Raw genomic sequence first — 19619 nt, 5'->3', positions numbered from 1 at the left:
CTTTCTGGTTCTGATTGCTGATTGCTGCCAGGTAGTTTTTATGGTATAGAGAACAGCTTTTTATGGAGTGTCGGCAATTTGGAGGCAGTGATATTAGTATAAATAATGTAGGAGATTTGCTAGCTATTCCTTCTAGTGGTAACTGCTTTTCAGCAGTTTCAATAGTAATAATTATAGCCCCTTTCATCATGGCTTAATTGATAACCTCAGGTTACAAGAAAAAATACTTTAGTATGCGATATGGAACTGGGGGCTGTGCCTACCTAAGACTTGTTATTGTTTTCTTGTGTAATCTTGATATTCCCTTAACAAATGTTGCAATTTATATTTACATAAGAAACTAAATATATGCTTTATTAATTGGTTATTAACAATGTAAAACATGTATAAAGATTTAATACCAAGAAGTAACATACAGTAACTAATGCTTATTTCTTCCACATACCACTTTCTAAAGTGTCTACGTGAAAGAAAATACACTTACATAAACTTAACAAATGACTTTCTTTTGAACCTTATGGAAAGTTAATCAAGAATCCAGAAAAAGTTAGACAGTGTGCTTTGCATATTTCTGAAAATGTGCTATAGGTCTGTCTTATGTGTAATGCCAAACTACAGTCTTGGTCACTGACTTTAGTATGAAATAGGCATTCTTTTAATACATGAAAATACTAAAATATTAGCTTACTAACTCCGGGGATTTTGTACATGACAGGCAGGAGAAGGAGGCATACATCAGAGCAAAATATGTGGAGAGAAAGTTTGTAGAGAAGCAAACTGCATCAGTACCTCTACTTGAATCTGGAACAAAAGTTTTGCCTCCAAGTCAGGAAGAGAAAAGGCACAGTGGCCCTGAAAAATCCCTTTTGGCAGGGGAACAAGGTGCAGCATCCCAAAAAGGTATTTACACACTTATCTTCTTAGCTGTATTACCCATTGTTCTTTGTAAAGTAACATATTTTTATATCAATTGATTTCTGCCTCATGCAGAATCTACTTTTTAATGGGTCGTAGCCTAGTGCAGAAGTATAGGGGAGAAAAGACTTGTTCAGAAATGTGCATTTTTACATGGGGAAGAACCTGGAATGGGGATGCTTATCATTCAGAAACATATTAACCACCTTCTTCCCTCCGTATTTTCACCCTTAATTTCTCCAATAACGTTCTCTCCTGCCCTGTCCCTTCCTTACTGCCTGCTTTGTGCTTTGCTAACTTGCATGTCCCAGCGGTTGCTGTAAGTAGCGACGAGGCGAGACGGGAGTCTCTGTTCTGTCCTGATGAACTAGATTCACTCTTCTCCTACTTTGATACCTCTTCAAAACTCCGTAGTAGTAAGTACTACAGCTGTGGCGTGTTCAGTATTTGCACTAGTGATCCATCATGTGTTGTGGCCATCTCCCTGCTTTAATCTATTGTCTCCAGGCTACTGCATTGCTTAGTGTCTTCATGAAATAATTTAAGCTTTTTTACTTATCCTGATTTTTTTTTCCTTTCTAGTAATCTTTGACATTTATTATTATTATTATTATTATTATTATTATAAACATTATGGTTGCAAAACACGACTCCATATTTTTCTATGGATGCATATAAGGACATTGAATAATTACTAGCCATTTTTAAAAGTTATGTTCAGGACCAAGTATAAGAGCTTGCTTTATTATCATGGTATCTGTGAAGAGCAGATAACTTAGGCTCTGCATAGTAATTGCAGTTTCTCCCCAAAACAGTCCGAAGCAGTGACAGTGGGATCCAGCCGAGCGCTGAGGACAGCAGAGAACACCTTGCCTCTACTATATCAGCTAACAGTTTGTATGAACCAGGTGTGTTAGGCTTTGCATTTTAAGATGAAAATTTACATTTTTTGTTAAAGAGATTAGTGCTTGGTGGCACAATTTGTCTCTGCTATCCTGGTGGGTTGAAATGCTTTTAACAAGGGTAAAAATTGCTTGAGTGATCTTTCCTCCAGACTTGTTACCAAGAATGGCATTAAATCCTTCTAAATGTGTTCCAAGAACTATGTTTTTTCCAGTCATATGAGACTGATCCGAGACTTTGTTTTTTTTGCAGATAGAGCAATGCTGCATTTTGAGGCAGACAAGTCTCCACAGAAATGCATAATCCTGTTATAAATAGATAAATCCTTGGAGGCAGAATTCCTGTTGAGTCACAGATAATGGGCTTTTATGTCTTATTTGAGCATTCTTACTTAATTTTTCTGTTTTCTACTTATGTGGAATTGACCATGTCCTTAAACATTACCCTCTCAACTCAGAAGTTCTATAAATTTAGAGATGAAATTATTTGCTATCTAATATTAGCATGCTGTTCTGACAGATGTATTGAGTATCGCTTGTCAGAATATCCAAAACATTTATTTATAAAGCAAAGTTAGTCTTCTACATCAAAGCACTCTTCTGAGGTATGTTGTAAATCCAGTAGTTCACAGCTGTGGTTGTAGGCAGGCAGCACGTGGCTTGGATCCTTTTTGACTGCATTATAAAAACATTTCTGGTGCTGTAACTCATAAAAGCTTTTATGTAACAACGTTTTTTATCTCTCAGACTTCACTCTGTATAACTGTTATTGAGGTGAAGAGAAAGATTATGCTTTAGTCCAAAAGATTATAGCCACAGCAAGTAATTGGTAAATTACAATGGTATCTTTTAATGAAAACTAGGTCAAAACAGTATTAGCCTCATATTCAGGTGTATCAAGCTGTTGCAGATAAAGATATATTTGTATGACTACATCTCTGCAGGAGATTAGTTTTATTCATATCTTGTAGTTTAGAATAAAACACACTTCAAACCTAAAATAATTTCTTAGGAAGGACATGGAATATATGGATTGAAGGATATACACATGTGCTAGTAATGTGGAGAGAATGTTTTCTGTGCAGTAATAGTTCTGTGAAGAGGCCGTGCCTGAATGCTGGAATAGGCTAAGGGCACCTGTGATTTCCCCTGGCAGAATGGGGCAAGAATACACAACATTCTGCAAAAACTGAACTTCCTTATGCCAGAGAAGTGACAGTTTTGATCAGAATTCCAGGAGTTACCTTGTAAAAACAGAGATTAGATAAGCAATTATTTTTCTTTTCAGAAGGAGACAAGCAAGAGTCTTCTGTGTTCTGTGACTCCAAGCAGCCTAGTCCAGGATTGCAGTTGTACCGAGCTGCCTTTGAGAAGAATCTTCCTCATATGGCAGAAGCATTGGCCCATGGAGCTGAAGTAAACTGGGTCAATGTAGAAGAAAACAAAGCAACTCCACTCATTCAGGCAGTGCGAGGGGTATGTGATATACAGCCCTGGCTGATGGGGGAGGAGGGGAAGGGATAATGGGGATGTTTCTGTGTCACTGTTCCTTTTGAACTGCTTCACTAATGGATGATAACGTGATGCTGAAGTTGTGTTTACAGTGTTCTAAGTTCTTTCTGAACTATTTTTTTCCTATTAATGCTTTGTTTGGAATTATATAACCTTAGTAGTGTTCAAAGTTGATATGGAAGCAAATCCCTTTTGTTTCCTTTGCCACATGGCTAAATGGTGAGAAGGCAGAACAGATTTGGCTCTTATTCTAGAGATCTGGTGCTTAGTTGTTTCCTTGCTTTTATTCCATAGGGTTCATTGGTTACTTGTGAATTTTTGCTGCAGAATGGGGCCAATGTGAACATAAGGGACATGAAAGGAAGAGGGCCCCTGCACCATGCCACGGTTCTAGGACACACTGGGTAACTTGCTGCTCCTCAAATTGTAAATGGCCATCCTTTACTGTAGTTGTTCATGTGAAGCTTCTTCATTGCCCCAGATATTCTGGCATTTTAATACTATTTCAGGTGATACAGGTTTTTCTTAAGCTCTGGCTGTGAGAAAGAAAATAATATTTTGATTTAGCAGTCTCATCCACTAGCAAAACACACATGTGTTTGCTAATGTGGATTAAATAAAGATTTTGCTTACTACTGTGGTAACACGTTCTGGATGAACAGCACTATTTTGACATATTTGAGAGACTTTTTGTGATTTAAGCCAAATACATTGTATCCAGCCTGAATTTATTTGCCCCTTTTCCTTTATTGTTGTCAAAAATATTCTTAAATGCTTTTTCTAAACAGACAAGTGTGTTTATTCCTAAAACGAGGAGCAAACCAGCATGCCACTGATGAAGATGGGAAAGATCCACTGAGTATAGCAGTAGAAGCTGCAAATGCAGATATTGTAACATTGTAAGTTGTACGTTCTGTTTTTTGACTAGATAACTTAAGTTTTGCTATTCTGTTTCAAGTTAAAAATAAAAGAAATGTCAAAATTCCTTTACATAAAAACAGGGAGAATGAGCTAAAATCAGAATTCATTATCCATAGATGACCTCATTGATGTGATGTTCACGAGTGCATTGTAGGTCTTGCATTGTGGTCTTTTTTTGTGCTTTGAAGATGACATTGTTCTTTTTGTTTTCTAAATCACAGGTTGCGTTTAGCAAGGATGAATGAAGAAATGCGGGAATCAGAAGGACTCTATGGGCAGCCAGGTCAATACTCTACTAATAACCACACTGAAATGCAGTACAGGAAGTGTATACAGGAATTTATCAGTTTACAATTAGATTCTTAGTGTCTGAGGGAAATCCAAAATAGCTTCATACATTAATGTTTTTTTTATAAACCAACACATGTTAAAACTTCATTGAAATTCACTGGTGTGACTTTGTAAGAGTATTTAGAGGATCTAAAAGGAGAGTGTTTAAATAGCATCATTATAGCAGTGTGTTACTATAGCCATTACCACTCTATTTTGCTGGTAGTTGTCCACAGTTTTCTTCCAATTGTTGTTCCTTTGAAATTTGCATAATGTTAGGATATATCTGACATTATTTAGCAGTGGCTTTCTGACCCATCTTGCTCAGAGGAGTTGAGGAGTTCATCTTATTACAGGATACCATTCTCCTTCCTGTGGAATGGTCCTCTTTTTCTTTTTGTAAGAAAAAAATGCTTGCACACCAATGTAAAAAGTGTACATCAAATATTTCAAAATAACTCCAGCCAGAAATAGGAAAGTATTATTTCCTCAAATTTTATTTTTAAATATTTTTATTTGTTAAGATACTAATAAGAAACAAAGCAGTCATTCTTGAGTATGTATTTTTGTATGCATAGTATCTTTCTGTTTGGTTAAAAAACTGGCAGACGTTTGAGCCAACTGCAACAGGGAAGTATCAAATTATATTTAATGAATATTTGCAACTTTATTCTCAGGCACTCAGTCCCAATTTACACCATGTCCTAATGTGATATTTGTGCAAGCCATTTCCTTTGTTATGGTATGCTTCCACAGGAACCTAATTTAATGTCATGCAAATACCAGTAATGAAGGCACACTTGATTGTGAAGTTAGACAGCTAAAAGCACCCCGCTATACCTGGCAGAAGTGGAAGGCAAACCTTATTTTTAAGGTTAAGTGCTGAGTACTCTTGGCTCACTCCTATAAAGCCCTTCTGTATTTTCCACTGATTCAAAAGGATTGTGTGCTTATATTTCTTACCAGATTAAGACTGGAATATAGTCAAGGGGCAACACTGAGTCTAATGTCAAAATCCTAGATGAAATCTATTAAATAGACTGATTTTATTTGGTTTCTCCTTAAGAATAGGGGTTTTTTTAGTCTATTTCTGAACAAATCTTCAAGGAAATTCAAATTAAACAATAAAAGTACTATAGACACTCAGGAATTCAAATGATTTCCTTGACAGCAAAACAGTTAATTTAAAAGTATTTGTCTGATTATGAGCTCAAAAGAGGAAGAATTCACCTCTCAGAAAATGAGGAAAGCTGTTGCCAGTGTGGCCAATTTCAATTTAAAGATGTTTTCTGATACAATGCATACTACTTCACTGACAGGCTAAAGGTAGCAAATGCTGAAGTATTTCTGAGTTTCCTCTGTTTTATTTTAAGTGGTAAAAATAATAACTATCAGTTTCAAATAGTAAAATGGCTTTGTTTTAAGGGAGGTGTGTATTTTGGCTCAAAAACTCTGTGCTAAATCATAAGTGAATATTTTAATATAATTTCATTGACCTGTCACAAATCCAAAACTATTATAAACCAGAAAATATGTTTCCATGGTTTGTACAAAAATCCTTGGTTGGTTACTAAACCTTACAAATGTTTATGAATGCTTCATTTCTAACAAATAGAGGCACTGCCTACATGAAAATATGAAGTAGATGGGGGAGACTATTTTCCCCTGAAAATTCATTTTTATATATATTTTTTAGACACATTCTTCAATTAGGTAGGTGAAATAAAAAGCTAGAAAAATATTTCATTGAAAATATTGTGACCTTTCTATCAGTCTGTATTACAGTAGAATCTAGAGACTGCAGTTGATACAATCTCATCCAGATACTTTGCAGCCGGTAAGGTGAGATTGACAACAGTGAGTTGCCACAGGAGGCAGAGCTTGCCCAAAATCAGGGGAAGGTATCATTAAAATAATTTTTGACATTAAGGCCAGAAGCTGTAGCACAGAGTCCTAGCCAGGAAATCTTGCTGTATCTTTGGGTAGCACAGCACTGCCCCCTTCTATTCTTTACTTGCTGCAGTCTCTTTTAAAAGTTTAAAAGTCAATATTTGAGTGTTTTGAATGTTCATGTCTGCTGGAAGGGTTGTGTCAGAGTAAGCACAAAACCTGTCTCTGCTGTCAAAAGGTATCACACCTTTTCATGGTTGTAGGAGATGCAGGTCTTTTTCACTGTATATACAAGTTAAATTATTTGCACTGCCCTTATTTTAGAGCTCCAGTGTTCCAAAATTACGATTCTAGAAGAAAATAAGGATTTCAAGACAATTGTATTTTTGCTGGGAGCTATGTGAGGGTAAATATTGATGTATGAGTTTGCTGTCATCAGAGTGAAGCCAACTACCAACTCCTCAGCTCTAGTAATGCAGTTGATGAACAATTGCTAATGTAGCTAATGGCATCGACGTTTCTAATTTAAATCTATCTGGCTGGCTTGAGCTTCTGAGAGAATGTATATATTCCTTTGCAAGGTACAGTTGGTCTTCCAAAATATTCCTAGAATGGGAACTAGCTGAAAGCAGCTTGTTCCACGAAAGGTTCATTTCTGGTGGTAGAAGCCATATGCACCATAGTACTGTTTCTTGTATAACACTTGAGTGCTCATCTCCTGGTGCTACAGTATGTCTGCCAACTCTTTGGTACTAGCATTGCTACTTTTTCTTCCTACCTTTTCTTGAATGTATGATGTGTGCCTTTTGAGTTACTCTGGTGTTAAATGGTAAAGCAGTGTTACAGTATTTTTGTACATAAAATCTGCACTTTAGGGAAAACATTGCTTGGAATTTCCAGAATTCAGTTTTAAAGTAGAATTTTAAAATAATTATAATGTTTACAGTATTAAGTACTTTAATGCAGCATACAAACTAAAGGGGCACTTTATTTTAGTCTATTTTTGTATGTAATATTTTTGTTATGTAATAGAGCCAAAAACAGAGCCACAATGTATCTTGCAAAAATAGCTTTCCGTTTTTCTTTCAAGTTAATTTGAAAGAAACAAGTATGGCAACTTGAACTACAGTATTAGTTCAGCAGTGAAACCCACTTCTGTATTAAAAGCATAATTGCTTTTATCACACAAGCTTGATTCTGCCTTGTGCCCTTCATAGCTGTTCTTTTGGAGAATGTTGCAGCTCCATTCTGTGCTGATCTCCCAGTGCAGGCAGTTATCACAAACTGTTACAATAAAATGTGTCCTGTGCCTGCTTCATCTCTATAACACAGAATCTCAGAATGGTTTGGGACCTTAAAGATCATCTAGTTCCAACCCCTCTGCCATGGGCAGGGACACCATACTTGAAATTAAATCTGAAAACCAAAAGGGAATTTCACTAGAACTGACTTTTCCTAGTAGAGCAGTACTGAATGTATTCATCTTTCAAAGTCTGGGAAGAATTATGTCACTGCATCTTTGTATAAACCCACATGCCATGCATGTTAAATATTTCTGGAAGGTCAGTTATCATTTTTGAGAGTGTTTTCAAAAGAATGGAGTCTCATCTCCAAAAGAATAATAGTTCTAACATTGGAAATATAAATTAAGATATGGAAAAACAAAACAATGTAACTGTTCAGAGTAGTGCAAATGTCTAAGCACAAAAACATTCTTTTCTTCCACAACCATGTTGGAAAAAAAGCTTCATGTTCAACATACATGATGAGAGGGATTTTGGGTTGATTTCTTTGTCATGCTATTAATCAAGCTGTCAGCAAGAAACAGTAGTGCTGGGATCTTGTGCACTGTGTGATCATCTGTGTGGGGAAGACAGTAAAATTGGGATGGCTGCATAATTCCAGACCAAATGAAATGTGTGATGCATTTAATTCCCTTTGAAGGCAATAGGGTATGGTTAATGTTTTAAAATGAAACCTGAACTCAAGGCCCAAAATGCTGCAACAGATGAAGGAATGTGAAAATGTCCCTTTTAGAGTGGCAAAAGAATAACTTGGCAATGACTCAAGAAGTAATCATTCCTGAATATGTCTTCCTGTGTAGACAGGGGGGAGGAACACAGGCCTGGTGGAAATTACTGCCATCCCTCATTTTGGAATATGTACTATTGGGTTGTGTTTAAGCACAAAGAGTGAAGATTAAAAAAAAAACAAAACAAAAAACCAAAACAAAAGAAATATGTTTAAGGGAAATATCATCACTCTTATAGATCAAACTGAAAAATGTAATGAAAGATGTAGATGTAAATGCGAATGTAAAAGTTTATATTTGCTGAAGTAGTAGACCAAAAGAATTTATGACCCATGATTTATCTACTTAGGATTGCTTTTTTTTTTATATATATATACTATTGCTTGCTGATTGTTTCTTTCATGGAGAGTTCTGTTTGGCTGTAAGAATTCTGACCTCTGTTTCCAAGTTAATCTTTATTTATGCCATAATTCTATTTTTCTGAAGATGATCTTGGTTAGCACCACCTTGCAAAAACAAGGATTTTATTCTTTAATGGCTAATAAATATTTTTCTTTTTAAGTTGCTTTAAAATGCTTTCACTTTTCCTTTCTAACTCTGAACTTTCCTCTGTGTGGCTGCCTGTGAGGTACTATTTCAGGTATAGTTTGGCTTTGTTTAATTTGCTTCTACAGAACATGCATGCAAGTAACCAGTCCCCAACAGTTCACATCAGTGTCATTCCATCTCTAAGCAAACTTTTTACATGAATAAGTGTTACACAGTAATTGATTGCACAGTAGAGCATTTGTGCAATGGTGGGTGATGTTGACTATCACAAATGTTTAATACTGTTTCCCTTTTCTTTTCTATCTAGGAGATGAACTTTATCAGGACATTTTTCGTGACTTTTCTCAAATGGCAACAAATAATCCAGAGAAGTTAAACCGCTTCCAGCAGTCAGATTCCCAGAAGTCTTAAGTGTCAAGAAGGAAAAGAACCTGATGCTTATAGTACAAGTCTTTTTTTACTTTGACAGAATGAATTATATGCATTTTGTTAGATAGTTCGGATAAAATGACCACTCCAATGTAGCTTTAGATTGTGGTAGCTGGGGAAATGTATGAGTTGTTTTATGTTCTACAGTACGTATACCTCAGCAGCTGAAAAAATGTTTAAAACCCTGAATACCTGCTAGCTCAGTATAAAAATAGCACCAGTTGTGAGTACGAGGTTTGTCTGCAGCTCGTACGCCGAGCACAGCTGGGTGTGTTCCAGACTCCCCATGGCAGGATGGTCAGAGCAGCTCTGCTGTCCAGGATCATCCACTGTCATCTGCCTCCCTGTTGCCGTAAAGAATGTGCCTCTGACAAGAAGGTCTGGGTTGCATTTTCTGGGACTGTTTGGAAGGGAAATCAGATAATGACATACTGAGTTGTCCTTCTGTTCGTGGGGCTGTAACTTAACAGATCCTCTTGTGCCTGTGCTGACTCTGGTTAGAGGTAGGCTGTTAGTACAGACATGGTAACTCCTGCTCTTGCAAGCTCTTTCACAGTGGAAGCTCCAACACCAGGCTGGCCTTCATGCTGGTGACTGCAGGTCAGTCACAAAGGGATATATCCTGGGGGACCAAACTCCTAAGAGCACTCTATTTCCTTTTTTTTTCCCTCTTAGATTAAACTTTTAATGCAGCAAGTATCCTTCTAATTGAGCATGTGGAACCTTTCATGAAAAATAAACTGAATCCTTCTGGACATGATGTGGGGGTTTTTTGTAGTATTTTGACATCAAAACTTGAAATTTGAGAAGTGAAAATAAATACTGAGCCAATGGAGTTTGTGTAGAACAGTCGTGCACAGGCTGTTTTTTACTTTTTCTTTTTCTTGTTCTCACTGCTAGCCCTAAGCTGAATATATAAAGTCTCATATGTCATGCAGCCACCCTAAATTTAGGACAATCAGTCCTTTATATCAGGCAGCAGTATCCCATATATGATCTGTAATGATGTGTATGTGTTGTCTAAACTAAGGTGAGCATGAGGAAACCTAGGAATTTCACTCCACATTTTTGGCAAGTGTTGGGTGAGCACAGCTCCAGCTGTGTTCTGAGGGCAGCAGCACAATTTGCTTTATTCTGTAGTGAGCCCCACTCTGATGGTGTGCATGTATAAATGGTGTCTCTAGATATATGCTTATATATCAGGTTATTTAATACCTAGATAGGAATCACCTGAAGCCCCAAACCAGCAGATGCAATTCTTTACGCTCTCTTTGTCTGCCCTGTGGACAACTTTAGCAGAAATTTTAGGTAACATAGTATCAATGTGAGTTTTTAATAATCCTAGTAGCTGTGGCATTATGCTAACCTGCTGTTTAAATGTATTTAGGAAGTGAATTGGCTTTTCTCCAAGCAAAGATAAGCAAAATTGGATTAAAAAAAATTTAAACTATGGTAAATTTAAACTTTCTGGCACATTAAATTTTAACAAGGTATTTCAAACATTTATAATTTTGCATCAAATATATAATAATGTATCAAATCTGGATATTATTATTGCTGCAAAATTAGTAGTGTTGTAGAATTGTCCACTAGATTCTTTTTCCAAGCAGAAGAATCTTACAAGTTCTTACAGTTCTTGCTTTGTGTGTGGTCTAATTATGCTAGGAAAAGCAGACTCTCTGCCCATTTAAAGAGTGCATTTAGTCTGAATAATAAGAAAGTTAAAGATATCACCTGTAAGCAGTAATTTTTAGTAAGTTGTTTTTAAATAGCTGTCTATGAATGATAATATACTTCCTAATCAGCAGTATTTAACAGCAGTGAGTGTTTTAGTAGATCTTAGAGAAGGTAAGATTCCCAGTGTACAGATGGGACAATGTAAGATATGACTGTATAATATACACTTTAGACATAGGTTTTTCTAAATATTTGTCTTTTGCAGCCAGGTGACAGGCAGTATGTAGTGTGATTGGCTGTAATCTAAAGCTGCCTAAAGCTTGATGGCATAATTGCTGTCTCAGTCCATGCTGCTGGAAAAAGGTCTGAGACACTTATTTCAAATCTCCACTGGTGATTTCCTTCCTAGCCACAAAAATCTCTCTGAAAAATTTTGCAGGATGACTTTTCTAGACAAAAACCTTGCTTCCCTGTAGCTCTGCAGATCCATACGCTGCATTCCTGACTCCCATGTGTCTAGGAAACAGTATCAGTGTGTCTGTGCCAAGGGACTAATCACATACTTGACTGACAGGTTGTGTGACTCTTGTCAGCAGTGCTAGAGTGTCAGTGGCTCAGGGAGTAGCTGTGTCATCCTGCAGCCTCGTTCCCCAGTCCTTTCAGGTACGCCAGGATGTCCAGTATAAACTGCATTCAGTTAAAGCTTTTTCCAGGTCAGGTGCAATACATGTGGTAACATGTTGCTCATCAGCAAAAATGAATATACACCATTAAGTTACATGGAATGTATTGATGGTGCAGTCTCACCAGGCTCTGGCAGGCTCAGTGCTCCGTGGCCTCAGTGGCTCACAGCATTCAGCCCTCAGTAATTACGTATGATTGTCACCAGGGCTCTGAAGATCTGGATTCCATATCAGGTTTTGACTCAAGTGCTAATCATCTGCTCAGTAATATTTTGAAACTTCAATTTTTATCACAAAATGAATCTGAGTACAACTAGAATAGTAAACAGTAAGGTTCCATTGTGGGTTAACATCTTGTAGTCTGTACCAGGCAATGGAAAGCTTCAATTCCAGTTCATGTTTCCATGTGGGTATGAAATATAGTGGGCTTTAATCGGTGAGGGACAAAGCAGTAGATTCCTAACGCATTTAAAAATCAGCTTTCACATGGATTTTTAGTAATATACTAGATGGCCCATTGAAAGATAGTGTAATAGTTTTCCTATTTATAGACACACGTTCCAAGAGTCTCTTGGAAGGACAAATGTTGAGGAGCTCAACATATATTCTAATGCAGCTTGATTTCAGAGATGTAACTTATGTCCATTGCATGTTGGTTTAAATAGTCTGGGTGTGTCCTTAGTGTCTCAATTGTTTTGACTGTTCATAAGGTTTCATGTTTTATGTTAATGTCAGTTCAGTGCATAAAAACTTATAATTCAGTATGATAATTCAGAAATTTGTCACTGAGTTATGTCAGCTGGAATTTGTTCCCATGAATTTGGGTGAAGGCAGAGGTGTTTCTTTGCCTTCACAAGCAGCCCATGTTGCAGTGTGATGAACACATGTTCCAGGTGCTCATAAGCACCTAGCAGGCTTCAGACTCCTTGCCAATTAAGACCTAATCCAGGAAATCACTGAAATTAGTGGCAGTCTTTCCACTGATTTCGGGGGGCTCTGGATTGTACCATTTGTGGCTTCTAATTGTTAGTGTTTTAAAGGATGCTGTATTAATACTGCATTTTTCACTCCATGGGGTTTCATATTTCACCTGTTTGTATACTGAGCTGAAATAGTTTTAGAAAATGCAACCAGACCTTCCAACTGCTGTCAGCAAATCCCTGTATGAGAGGAAGTTTCTCCTGTTTTGCAGTATGACATCAGTACATACGTGTTGTCCAGATTCTTAGTTCTCCTGGATAGAGCAAAAGCTTTGTAGCACTAAAGAAAAAAAGGTGAGAACTAGAATAAGCAGAGCATTGATGTGATGTTTCCAGGACTTCGGTGCTTCTCTGTAGCTGTCTGTTTTAAAGTGTGGATGTTACCTCTGCTTCTTCATCATGAGAATCTCAAATGACATAGTGACTATGAAAGGACCCTTTGATACTGCAAATCATGTGTAAGTACCAAGGACGTGATATTTTTACAGTGTCACAAGGACTGAGCTGATAATTCTGATTGTTTAATACACAAAGTATTTTGAGAATCAGTTTTGCAGACTACAACCTCAGCCCATTCACCATGGACACTTTTTCCCAAGTTACAGTTTATGCCACTGCTTTGTGCATCCTGACAGCCGACATGCCTTGCTGTTGTGCTTGCACGGAGGCACAGTTTTAAAACAGGGACAACTCTGGAAAGGCAGTACTGGGGAAAAGCATGAGTGTACCACTTTGGTATATTCCCTTTCATATGCTTGCTTTATCTTTCTGCATGCGGTATTTTCTTGTTTCTCTTCCCATGGAAGGAGATGACAGAGAAGGAAAAATTCCACTCACTTTTCTGTTAGGATCCCAGAATTTCCATGTTTCGACAGAAATCGCCAAGAAATCATCTTTTCCTCAAGCAGAGAGGTTACTCCGTCTGAAATAATGAACTTTTATTTCTCTATCCACGCGTTCCTCTGTACTTGGTGGTTTTTTTAAGCATTCCAGCAGTAAAATGTAAAAAAAACCTTCCCCTTTTAAGCTGTAACTGTACAGACTCGCGTTGTGTACGGCTGTAGACTTTGTATCGCAAACTTGAACGTGGTTTGTCGTTGTAAAGGGGCGGCCTCATTAAAGCTGTCACTGCCCAGCGCCTCCCTCGGGGCGGGCGGGGGGCGGGTCCCGGGGCGGTGCCGCCCCCGCGATGGCGGCTCAGCGGGGCCCGGCGCGGCGGGGATGGGCGCGGTGCCCGCAGCCCGCGGCCCTGGCGGCGGCCGCGGCCGTGGCCGTCTGCGCCTTCTACTACCTGGGCGGCGGCGGCGAGACCTTCTCCAGCGCCACCCGCCGCCTGCGGGCCACGCCGTCCGCGCCCGCCCGCGCCGGGGCCCGCGGGCTGCACCTCCTGCTCATGTTCACCAAGGCGGGCCCCGCGCTCCGCGACAAGGCGCAGGCGGCGCTGCGCTCGCTGCTGCGGCACGGCCGGCTGGGCCCCGCCGACACGCTGCACCTCCACCTCGTCACCGACGGCGCCAGCCGGGACATCGGCCTGGGGCTGCTGCGGGACCTGCTGCGCGGAGCCGCCTTCCGCCACCAGGTGCGCGGGGGCCGAGCGGGGCGGGCCGGGAGCGAGCGGGGCTCTGCCCGCTGCGGGGGGCGCTCTGGGGACGCGCTCGGGTGTCCTGTGTGATCTTTGTGATCTTCCTGCGGGACACTGGGAACAGCAGTCCACCGGGAAGAAACTCCTGGTTCAGCATTTCAACACAAGTACCACGTGTGCTCCTGAGTCAGTGGCTTCCTGAGCGTCCTGCAGGACCTGCAGGATCAGAAGAGGCTGTTGTTGGCCTGTTGCTGGTGGCTCTTGAGAACGGGAATAGAGGGGGTAGGAGTGCATCCACGTTAGAATGTTCGTCCTGCCTCCCAAAAACATAGCTAGTGCAGTCCATGCAAAGTCAGACTTTCCTTCGCATCAGACAGGTATCTGAAAACTGTAAAGGTGTTAAGTTCAGAGACTCCAGGTAACTTGACCCCCCCTGTCCTGAGGTGCTGCTGCAGAGAGCATTGCTTGGAAGTGTCCTCTAGTCCTGCTGTTACTTTTTATAGCTCATCTTTCTGTTATTTAGTATTAGCTGAACTCTGCTGTGATGTAAGCAGACATGTAACCTTAACGTTGTTCATAGAGACACTTTTCTGGTAAATAATCCCACCTCTTGTTTTGTTTAAACAAGCCCTTTCCTAGTGCTGACACTCAGGTCACGTACCCGTGGTGGGTGACCCACCCCATGCCGTCAGTGCTCAGCTCTGTGCAGGGGGTGCACAGTACCTGAGGAGGATTCCTGTGTGCCACAGCAGGATGGACTGACTGCCCCACGATGGTGCAGTGCTGATGTGGTGCAACAGCCCAGCTCAGGTTTGTGATATTATGTCCCCTGCAGTGGGAGGACCCCTGGGGCCACCATGGTGTGCATCACCTTTGCCATAACCCCTTCTGTGTGTGTGGCTGCCTTATGCCATCTGCTCTTCTGGGAAAGAAACTTCTCTGTGGGCAGCCTTGCTGGTCTTGCTTCTCCAGGGCAACACAGGCTGGGAGTTGGAGGTGAGGGTATGCAGTGATGTGTCTGTTACAGATGGGCCTCTGTAGGTGCCTGTGGACTCACAGGCAAACCTGGCTCATGGCTCAGTGAGTAGGTTGTACATCAGAACTGATCTCTTGGGTGTAAGCAGGCACAATGATCTGGAGGACTTGGGTGAGATCTCACTGGGATCTACTCAGTCAGCTTCTTCCCTCTCTCCTGCAGAGCCTGATGTATCCTGGTTTCCATTGGCTAGCCAGTGACAGTACAGTTTGGATCTGTCAACTTCTCTGCTTTTAGGTGGAGTTCCCAGTACAGAGCAAAGACCGTTCCTGCTTCTCAAGCCTACAGCCTTGCCCCTAATCCCTGTGCCAGTCTCTGGAATGCCAGCAGGTGACAGCACTGCTTTAATCTTGCTGTAGCCTACTTCATTCCTCCTCTTTACCAGCAGAAAACATCTCCCTGGCTTGGACCTTTGGTGCTGCTGCTAAAATGTTGAAGGTGATTGATCCTGACACTCAGCCCCAGCAGTAAACCACCTCCCTCCCTGCTTCTCCTGTTATCTCCGGAACATTCTCCTGGTTCTTACACTATTTTCCTAGATCAGGCCCAGAGATGAGGTTTGATAATGTGCTCAGGGGACAGCTGGAACTGCTGAGGCAGGACTGATAAAACCTCTGAACTTTACTTTTATTCTTCATGAGGAAGTGATTCATGCCCTGCTTTTGGAGCTTCCCTTGCCCTCCCATTCTAGCGGAGCTGGGATCAGTTGGCTCCTCTGTTAGAGTGAAGCCCAGAGTCAGACATGGATCCCAACCCATGGGGAAGGTTCCTAACCCGTGGGGAAGGTTGTGGGCAGCTCTTGTCTCTCCCTAGGCAGATTCAGGAACTTTGAGAGTCTCCTGGAGACCGGAGCAGCCGGCAGCAGTCTGGGATCAGCGTGGAGGGTGAGGGCAGAGGGGCGGTGGGAGCAGCTCAGGGATAGGATCCTCCCGGCAGGGCAGGGCTGTCCGGGCGTGGGCGGGCGTGACGTTGTGTCACCCATCCCGCAGGGATGTGCAGATGTGTCCCAGATGTGGCGCCGGGAGCGCAGCCGTGCGGCGGCGGCAGAGGGAGCCCGAGCTCCGCGTGTGCGGCCGCGGGGCGGAGGGGAAGGGCCGGGAAGCGCCGTCCTGCCCGTGCCTCGGCCTCCCGGCCCCGGCTTGCCGAGCCTCTGTGGGCTTTTACCAGGGCTTTATGTCCGCAGTCCCAGAAAGCGCGGCCCGCCCGCGGGTCGCAGGGTGATCTCCGCAGCCTGTCCCGCTTCCCGGCCAGCGGGAAGTGCCCGGCAGTGATCCCGGGCCAGCCTCGGCGGTCGGCACTGTGCTTACAGAGCCCTGGCTCGCCCCGTGTTCTGCCACTCCAGCCTGTGTGCTCACACTCCTTGTGCGGTTCCTATCGCTTATTGATTCCATTTCCCTGCCAGAGTAACGCGAACCGTGTGCTCGGATCGCTGCTCATCCCAGTCCCCTGTTCGGATCCTATTGGGAGTGAATGTAACTCGGCTGCCATCGCTCCGTGTTTGTGGAGAGCTGTGAGAATACCCGACATGGGAAGGAGGGATAGTTAAAAGGAAAAGAAATGAGGGTTGGTTTTTTCCTAGCGAATCAGTAGAAAGGGTCTTTTATCAGTGCAGGACTTGTGTTTATAAAATTGTGCTTGCACAGGAAACCCCTAGAACTTTTCTTAGTGTCCTCAGCAAACATGGCCAGATTTAGCTACAGGGATTTACTAAAAGCTGTTACACAAATAAATAACGAAGTACAAAATTAGCAGCAGATCAACTAGCTGTGCTAAAGTGAGCAGTGAGGAGAGGAGAAGCCCTTGTGGTCCCAGAGAGGCTGCCTGACCTGTGACTGTGGGAGGACAGTTCAGCTGCTCAGGAGTTTGCTTTGCAGAAGTACCTAACCAGAGGGTGGGCAAAAGACAGGTTTTCCTGTTTTCTTTGGCAGGAGAGAGAAGGCAGATGATACTGTGTCTGGAGTTTCAGAAGTATTTCTCCCATAATTTTTGTACAGTGATGCTTGGCACTCTGCTTTCTTTGGAGGTGCCTGGAATTGGGTTTGGCTTTCCCTCCCCCCACCTTTCCTACATGCTATACAGACTTCAGGCTGCCTTTGCTGGATGCAGAAGGGTGGTTACAGGTGCTGTATTTCTCCTTCATGCTTCTCCAATCCAGCCAGACCCTGAAGCTGCCCCACTCAAGCTGGGCCAGGAGGAGAGCATTGCACATCCCCGTGGTGGGGTGGTGCTGGTGGTGCTCTGCTCCATGCACAGGCTGTCGGTGCCTTTGCATGTGAAGAGTAATTGTGGTTTGCTTGTTTGGTCACCTGGGATGGCTGCTGGCAGCAGCACTTGGTGCTGTTCTGCTCCCCACAGCTGTGCCACTCTCCAACCGGCGCTCACCGCGATGGCACAGCCGGCAGGGCTGGGCGAGGTGCTGTGTAATGTTACCGGGAACAGAGCTTCCTCCCCTGCAGTGTCTTGGGGAATATGCCGTGCTATCCAAAGCCAAGTGTGGCTGCTGGTGAGCTCTCCCAATGCACTTTTCCTGGTACACGTTGTTCTGTGTTTTTCCTGCCGTTCTGCTGCAGGCGCTTGGCCCCGAGCCCGGAGCGGGGCCACCCCGCTGAGGGACACGCTGGCCACGGAGCCTGTGTGAGGGCTCTCTTGCTGATGGCAAGGGCCAGTGCCCAAGGGTGGGTGTTTAGGGTGCCCTTCCCAGGGCTGGGGACTCAGCTGTGCCTGTCCTCCAGCAAGACCCTGCTGTGGGCTCAGCGGTCATGGCCAGTGCCAGGGCGGCCCCATCACCTTGTTCAGTGTACTGCGGGTCCCACGAGCAGCACCCCAGCGAGCTCTGCTCTTCTCTGCTGTGAGAGCACTTTGGGGTGACGTGTTCTGCAAGAAGCTGTGGAAGGAGGAAGCTCCACATTGCTCACTGCCTCTGTGCCAGCCTCACTGGGCATCAAAGCAACCCCCTGTGAACCCCAGAGGGGATGGTCATTGCACCAGCACAGGCTCCAGAGTTGCCTTCTCCTCTGAAGCACTTGGTTTGGTTTATGGGTATTTTTAATTTAAAAAAAAAAGAAAATTCTCTCTCCTACATGTTCCCCTTGTTCTTAAGGAGATGAAGTTTTAGTAAGGAAAAGAATTGAAACTGTAGAGCCATTGGAATGGTTTAGTTTGGAAGGGATGTACAAAGATTGTAGGCTGAGCTCCCTGCTGAAGGCAGGGCCAGCTTGGGGAAGTGTCCTGGTATCCCTCAAACAAGAGGTATAGGCTACCCTGTCCAAAATTCGAGTATTGCTGCAAAGTTATGTTCCTGCTGGCCTTCAGTTCCAGTGAGGCTCTTCCTGTTTTCCCTGGCCTGAAGAAGGCAGCACAACCTCAAGTCTCCACACTTCCTGCACTCCCCCTTATCTGCACCGGGGTCATGTCCCTCGTCTCTCTTAATTATCCCAAAAATCCCTCTCATTATCTTGTGTGATTCAGTGACCTGTATCTTTCTGTGGGTGTAATGAGCTGCATGAAAGTTCCTGTTCATCAGACTTTGACCAAAAAAAATTCTAAGCCTGTACAGTTTCAGTAGCTGACAAGGTGCATTTGGGGTTGCTCCTGTTTCTGGGCCATAGCCACGATCCGGCGCAGGCGTGTCAGGGCCCGTGCTGGTGCATGGGCTCCCACAGGGCTGAGGGGTGCAGAGCAGTGCTGGCTCCAGCACAAGTGGGCTGAGATCCACGTAGAGCAGTTACTCAGCTCTGCTGTAACTCCTGATGTTTGAATTTTCATCGGCGTGCTGCAGCCCGTCCTCCTTTCTCCCCTGCAGCCCTAGTGGGATGTGCTGCAGAGATTGCCTCCATGCTGGGCTGAGGTTCAGGAAATCCGGGCTGCATCCTGGCCCTGTCACAGCCTGCCTCCGTAGCAGGGAGCAAGCCTTGGTCCTTGGGGTAAGTGACGTGGTCTGACCTCTAAACGTCATGATGCCAGAGCCTGGAGCAAACTGTCACCTCTTCTGATGGACTCCATATGGGACACCAGATATGTGGTTGCATCAGGCAGTGGGAACAGACTAGGAAAAAACCACAAAACATGGAACACACATGGCTGTGTGAGTGGATTCGAGTCTCTGCCCATCTAACAGTTATGAAATGGCTGTAAAAGTCCTTCCCTCCTTTCCCTGCCACACATGACTGGCTCCTGTGGCA

General features: G+C 42.8%; 2 protein-coding genes across 8 annotated transcripts in view; both read left to right on the top strand.

Moving 5' to 3' along the window:
• Positions 1–13855, top strand: part of ACAP2 (ArfGAP with coiled-coil, ankyrin repeat and PH domains 2) — a 64237-nt gene extending 50382 nt beyond the window's left edge. For 3 of the 6 annotated variants that reach the window (XM_027685967.1, XM_027685966.1, XM_027685968.1), the window contains 8 exons: positions 716–900; positions 1227–1331; positions 1731–1823; positions 3106–3293; positions 3624–3733; positions 4118–4228; positions 4472–4533; positions 9359–13855. In XM_027685967.1, coding sequence (XP_027541768.1) covers positions 716–900; positions 1227–1331; positions 1731–1823; positions 3106–3293; positions 3624–3733; positions 4118–4228; positions 4472–4533; positions 9359–9462 — 958 coding nt within the window. In that variant the 3' untranslated portion in view covers positions 9463–13855. The remainder of the gene's footprint in view (positions 1–715; positions 901–1226; positions 1332–1730; positions 1824–3105; positions 3294–3623; positions 3734–4117; positions 4229–4471; positions 4534–9358) is intronic. The other 3 variants (XM_027685970.1, XM_027685969.1, XM_027685971.1) reach the window with 2 other exon arrangements.
• Positions 13856–14161: 306 nt separating this feature from the next.
• XXYLT1 (xyloside xylosyltransferase 1) overlaps positions 14162–19619 on the top strand; it is a 37610-nt gene continuing 32152 nt past the window's right edge. The window contains exon 1 of one of the 2 annotated variants that reach the window (XM_027685973.1): positions 14162–14399. In XM_027685973.1, the coding sequence (XP_027541774.1) occupies positions 14214–14399 (186 nt within the window). In that variant the 5' untranslated portion in view covers positions 14162–14213. Of the gene's footprint in view, positions 14400–19168; positions 19362–19619 lie in introns of those variants that run through there. The other variant, XM_027685974.1, reaches the window with a different exon arrangement.

This window comes from Neopelma chrysocephalum, unplaced genomic scaffold (assembly GCF_003984885.1).
Source record: "Neopelma chrysocephalum unplaced genomic scaffold, ASM398488v2 Primary Assembly neopelma1_70, whole genome shotgun sequence".
Lineage (NCBI taxonomy): Eukaryota > Metazoa > Chordata > Aves > Passeriformes > Pipridae > Neopelma > Neopelma chrysocephalum.
The sequence above is the reverse complement of the archived record's forward strand: the minus strand, read 5'-3'. Positions and strand labels throughout refer to the sequence as shown.